Source organism: Tachyglossus aculeatus, chromosome Y4 (genome assembly GCF_015852505.1).
Source record: "Tachyglossus aculeatus isolate mTacAcu1 chromosome Y4, mTacAcu1.pri, whole genome shotgun sequence".
NCBI lineage: Eukaryota > Metazoa > Chordata > Mammalia > Monotremata > Tachyglossidae > Tachyglossus > Tachyglossus aculeatus.
The window spans coordinates 11013800-11019713 of NC_052096.1; the positions used below are offsets into that span (position 1 = coordinate 11013800).

General features: G+C 50.6%; 1 protein-coding gene across 1 annotated transcript; it reads right to left on the minus strand.

Moving 5' to 3' along the window:
• Positions 1–275: 275 nt before the first annotated feature.
• Positions 276–5345, minus strand: LOC119947244 (protein S100-A4-like). Its single transcript, XM_038768854.1, has 3 exons — positions 5248–5345; positions 722–865; positions 276–561 (listed from the first exon to the last, which is right to left on the minus strand). Exons 2-3 carry the CDS (start codon positions 860–862, stop codon positions 397–399), a joined length of 306 nt encoding a protein of 101 aa, XP_038624782.1. The 5' UTR covers positions 863–865; positions 5248–5345; the 3' UTR covers positions 276–396.
• Positions 5346–5914: the final 569 nt, after the last annotated feature.

The following is a 5914-nucleotide window of genomic DNA, read 5'->3' on the forward strand; positions in this document are numbered from 1 at the left end:
CTAATCCCGGCTCCACCACTTGTCTGCTGTGCAACCTTGGGCAAGTCACTTCACTTCTCTGTGCCTCAGTTACCGCATTTAAAAAATGGGGATCGAGACAGTGCATCTCACGTGGGACAGGGACTGTTTCCATCCCGATTTGCTAGTATCCACCCCAGCACTTAGTACAGTGCCTGACGCATAGTGAACGCTTAATAAATACCATAATTATTATTATTGTTATTACCATGTTTTTGCACACAATAAGCACTCAACAAATATGCTCGAGTCAAAACTGGATAAAAAGGAGATTGAAATGTATTTTATTAAGAGGCCGCGGAGGGGAGGGAGGTGTGTGGATGACCCCCATTTGGGGCAGTGCAGGGAATCCCCTCCCCCCGGGGGGAGGGGGCAAATTCACTTCCTGTGTGGCATCTTGTCAGGGCACCCGTGGAAGAAGGTGTTGCATATCATGGCCACGCAGGCCAGGAAGCAGGCATACTCCTGGAAGTCCACCTGGTTGTCCTGGTTGTTGTCCAGCGTGCTCATCAGCTTCTGCAGGCTCGCTTCGTCCGCCTGTTTCTGCTCCAAAGGGGCGTCCCGGTCAGCCGGGGGGGCCGAAAGACACCCCCACATATACCCCAGCCCCCGCCCCGCTGACCACCGGCCCTCGGACCCAAGCCCAAGCCCCACCGTGCTCAGCCCCTGCCCCTCAGGCCCCTCACCCTCTCACCGGCCGTACCCCGATAAAGGAGGGCAGCTCCTTGGTGAGAAGGTCCTTCAGCTCAGTTTTATTCAGTTTGAATTTGTCTCCATCCTTCCCGGAGTACTTGTGGAACGTGGAAACCAACACCTCCAGGGCTTGCTCCAGGGGATAAGCCATGGCCTAGGCAAGGGTCGGAGGAGGGCAGAGACATCATCACTGGGATTATTGGGGAGCAGGGGGCTGGGGCGGGGAGCGGGGTCGGGAGCTGCATCCACCCCCCACTTCCTCCCTCCTTGCCCTGGGAGAGCAAACTCAACTCAAGTTCCCTTCTGATGGGTGTTTGGGGGTGAGGGAGTCCATGAAGGAGGCCCAGAGAGGGTAAGAAGCTCTCTTAGGGTCACAAAGCGGAGTCAGAACACATTTGTTGGGTAGGGACCGTCTCTATATGTTGCCAACCTGTACTTCCCAAGCGCTTAGTACTGTGGGCTCTGCACACAGTAAGTGCTCAATAAATATGACTGAATGTATGAAATGAATGAATGAATTGAGGAGTTGCTCTGAAGCAGCATGGCTCAGTGGAAAGAGCACGGGCTTTGGAGCCAGAGGTCATGGGTTCAAATTCCGGCTCCACCACATGTCTACTGTGTGACCTTGGGAAAGTCACTTAACTTCTCTGAGCCTCAGTTACCTCATTTGTAAAATGGGGATGAAGACTGTGAGCCCCCTGTGGGACAACCTGATCACCTTGTAACCTTCCCCAGTGCTTAGAACATTGCTTTGCAAATAGTAAGTGCTTAATAAATGCTATTATTATTATTATTATTATTATCATTATTCTAGCCACTGGAGGGATCCCTAAGAAGCAGCATGGGCTGGTGACTACAGCCTAGGCCTGTGAGTCAGAAGGTCTGGGGTTCTAATCCTGACTCCTCCACTTATCTGCTGTGTGACCTTTGCAAGTCACTTCACTTCCCTGTGCCTCAGTTCCCTCATCTGTAAAATGGGGATTAAGACTGTGAGCCCTACGAGGAATAGGGAGTGAGTCCAACCTGATTAGTTTCTGCCTTCCCCAGTGTTTAGAACAGTGCTTGACACATAGGAAGTGCTTAACAAACACCATCATTATCATTAATATAAGATTGACACTTGGCCATGGGGATGAGGTGGAGGGTCTGACACCCAGCTCAGAGTGTGTGTGTGTGTGTGTGTATGTGTGTGTCCTCTCTTCCTCTCTAATATGTCTGTTTATTATTATATTGTAATAGAAATAATAATAATAATAATGGTATTTGTGAAGCGCTTTCTATGTGCCAAGCACATTTCTAAGCTCTGGAGTAGATACAAGGTAGGTTGTACCACGTGGGGTTCGCAATCCCCATTTTACGGATGAGGTAACCGAGGCACAGAGAAGTTAAGCGGCTTGCCCAGGGTCACACAGCTGATGAGTGGCGGAGCCGGCATTAGAACCCCCATCCTCTGACTCCCAAGCCCGGGCTCTTTCCACTAAGCCACGCTGCTTCTCTTGTACTCTCCCAAGCGCTTAGTACAGTGCTCTGCACACCGTAAGTGCTCAATAAATACAATTGACTGGCGGATTACCTTACTTTGCTACTCTCCCCCTTTAGACTGACTGACTCTCGGGACTGAAAGCCCCCCCACCCCCCAACCATGGACAGGGACCTTGTCCCCTCCCTCTTTCCCTCTTTCAAGGCCCTACTGAGAGCTCACCTCCTCCAGGAGGCCTTCCCCGACTGAGCCCCTTCCTTCCTCTCCCCCTCGTCCCCCCTCCATCCCCCCCATCTTACCTCCTTCCCTTCCCCACAGCACCTTTATATATGTATATATGTTTGTATATATTTATTACTCTATTTATTTATTTATTTTACTTGTACCTATCTATTCTATTTTATTTTGTTTGTTTGGTTTTGTTCTCTGTCTCCCCCTTCATCATCATCAATCGTATTTATTGAGCGCTTACTATGTGCAGAGCACTGTACTAAGCGCTTGGGAAGTACAAATTGGCAACACATAGAGACAGTCCCTACCCAACAGTGGGCTCACAGTCTAAAAGGGGGAGACAAAGACTGTGAGCCCACTGTTGGGTAGGGACCGTCTCTATATGTTGCCAGCTTGTACTTCCCAAGCGCTTAGTCCAGTGCTCTCCACACAGTAAGCGCTCAATAAATACGATTGATTGATTGATTGATTGATTTCCCAGCACAGTGTGTGAGTCCTGTCACCCCCTCCCAGCCCCCACCAGACTGCAGCCCCCTGAGAGCAGGGACCCCTTGTCCATCTCCCCCAGCCCCTTCTTCCCTCCTCTTCCCGGGGTGGGGGGCAGGATTTTTCCACAACAAACAAGTTTTTCTGTTTTTCTTCCATCCCCGCCCCCGGCCCACCCCCTCTCCCCCCAACCAGAGTCCGATGGGTGGAAAAAACCCATTTCTCCCTGACTCATCCGCTCCACGGACATGCCTGGGAGGAGGCCGGGGCCCCCCCGGGACCGGACCGACCCTCGGGTGGGGGGGTCAGCAGGGGGTCCAAAAGCTGCCCCCTCCCCCACACCCCCTCCAGCGTGGCTCAGTGGAAAGAGCCCGGGCTTTGGAGCCAGAAGTCATGGGTTCGAATCCCGCTCCGCCACTTAACTTCTCTGTGCCTCAGTTCCCTCATCTGTAAAATGGGATTAAGACTGTGAGCCCCCCGTGGGACAACCTGATCACCTTGTATCCCCCCCACCCAGCGCTTAGAAAAGTACTTTGCACATAGTAAGCGCTTAACAAGCACTGTATATATGTTTGTACATATTTATTACTCTATTTATTTTACTTGTACATATCTATTCTATTTATTTTATTTTGTTAATATGTTTTGTTTTGTTGTCTGTCTCCCCCTTCTAGACTGTGAGCCCACTGTTGGGTAAGGACTGTCTCTATATGTTGCCAACTTGTACTTCCCAAGCGCTTAGTACAGTGCTCTGCACACAGTAAGCGCTCAATAAATACGATTGATTGATTGATTGATTAACGAACACCATAATCATCATCCCCACCTCTCCCAAATCCCCCCCACCCCGAGGGGTGACGTCAGGGGTAACGCCACAACCCGCAGCCACAAAGTTTGTGCTGTAATTGTGCCGTCTCCCTGGGCAGCGCCCACACACCCAAGGGCATACCCTGGCATGCAACACACCATCATCATCATCATCATCATCAATCGTATTTATTGAGCGCTTACTATGTGCAGAGCACCATACTAAGCGCTTGGGAAGTACAAATTGGCAACATATAGAGACAGTCCCTACACACACACACGTAAACAGGCAATACGCACACCAGATCGCCCCATAACCCTCGCAAATTCATTCATTCATGCATTCCCTCGTATTTATTGAGCGCTTACTGTGTGCAGAGCACTGGACTAAGCGCTTGGGAAGTCCAAGTTGGCAACATCTAGAGACGGTCCCTACCCAACAGTGGGCTCACAGTCTAGAAGGGGGAGACAGAGAACAAAACAACACATATTAACAAAATAAAATAAATAGAATAGATATGTACAAGTAAAATAAATAAATAGAGTCATAAGTCTAGAAGGGGGAGACAGAGAACAAAACAACACATATTAACAAAATAAAATAAATAGAATAGATATGTACAAGTAAAATAAATAGAGTAATAAATATGTACAAACATATATACATATATACAGGTGCTGTGGGGAGGGGAAGGAGGTAAGGCTGGGGGGATGGGGAGGGGCACATGTGAGACCCCCAGAGACGCACCCCCATCACAAACATGCCCGCAAAACACGGACACACACACCGACCCCCGCCAGCACATCCAATCCGCACAACACACACACACTCCCCACTTAATGCCGCACACAGTAAGCGCTCAATAAATAGGATTGAATGAAGACAACTTGTGCCAAACCCTACCCCAGGGGCAGTCACACTCCCCACATAATGCCGCACACAGTAAGCGCTCAATAAATAGGACTGAATGAAGACAACTTGTGACAAACCCTATCCCCGGGGCAGTTTATGCGCATACAAACACACAACACACAATGCACGCAGTTTATGCACATACAAACACACAACACACAATGCCTGCTGTTTATGCACATACAAACACACAACACACAATGCACCTCTGAAATGATTCAGAGTACATATAGAACCCAGGAACACACCTATCCTCCACCAAGCCCACCCAGACACACACACCCCGACACAACACTCAATACACACAACACATATGGACACACACACACACAACTCAGACCTACAGGCGCCCACCCACGTTCACACCTACACTTCCAGACAGGCCCACCAGGCCTCCCCCGTATGCACAACACACAGGAGTGCATCCACAGCCCAGACACACACCACACGACATGCATCCATTGTCGTGTACACGCTTACACCTGGATGAGGGGCCCCCTCCCCACTCTTGAACACCAACCTCGATGTCCCAAAGTGACCCCCGCACCCATGCTCGCACCTACACACGTGTGCATGCACGCCCACACAACTACACACATAACCAAGCGAAGGAACTCACCAAGACCAAGCAGAAGGAAGGATAGTAGAAAGAGGTTGGATTGGGGCGGGGTGTGGGGATGAAGTCCACGGAGATTTTTATAGTCGGTGGAGGGAAGGGGGGCGGGGGAAAGGCTGGTGAAGGGGGGCAGGAAGTGGGGAGGGCCACCCCCTCCCGGATGCCAAATTAACGGGAACCAATGGTGAGACACATCCTGTCCAGCCAGGCCCAAGTGTCATCCTGCTGGAATGGAGGAGGGCGGGAATTCAGGGATATAGGGTGGGGCACATCGGGTGGGGAGGGGGGTCCATCGCCCTCCCATCTGAAGCCCCCCCTCCAGGACTTCCCCTCCTCCACGCAGGCCTCCCACACCCCATAGCCGGCCCCCTTCCAGACTCCAAGACTCCAAGACTCCGCCAAGCTAGCTCTCTTCCTCCCTACTGAGAGCTCACCTCCTCCAGGAGGCCTTCCCAGACTGAGCCCCTTCCTTCCTCTCCCCCTCGTCCCCCTCCCCATCCCCCCCATCTTACCTCCTTCCCTTCCCCACAGCACCTGTATATATGCATATATGTTTGTACATATTTATTACTCTATTTTACTTGTACATAGCTATTCTATTCATTTTATTTTGTTAGTATGTTAGTATGTTTGTTAGTAGTAATCGTGTTAGTATGTTTGGTTTTGCACA

Bases quoted from the DNA above. Each gene is read 5' to 3' on its own strand.
- LOC119947244 (XM_038768854.1), bottom strand. From the start codon at position 862: ATGGCTTATCCCCTGGAGCAAGCCCTGGAGGTGTTGGTTTCCACGTTC. The intron at 562-721 runs GTACGGCCGGTG...CCTTTGGAGCAG, and splicing joins AGCTGCCCTCCTTTATCGGG to AAACAGGCGGACGAAGCGAG.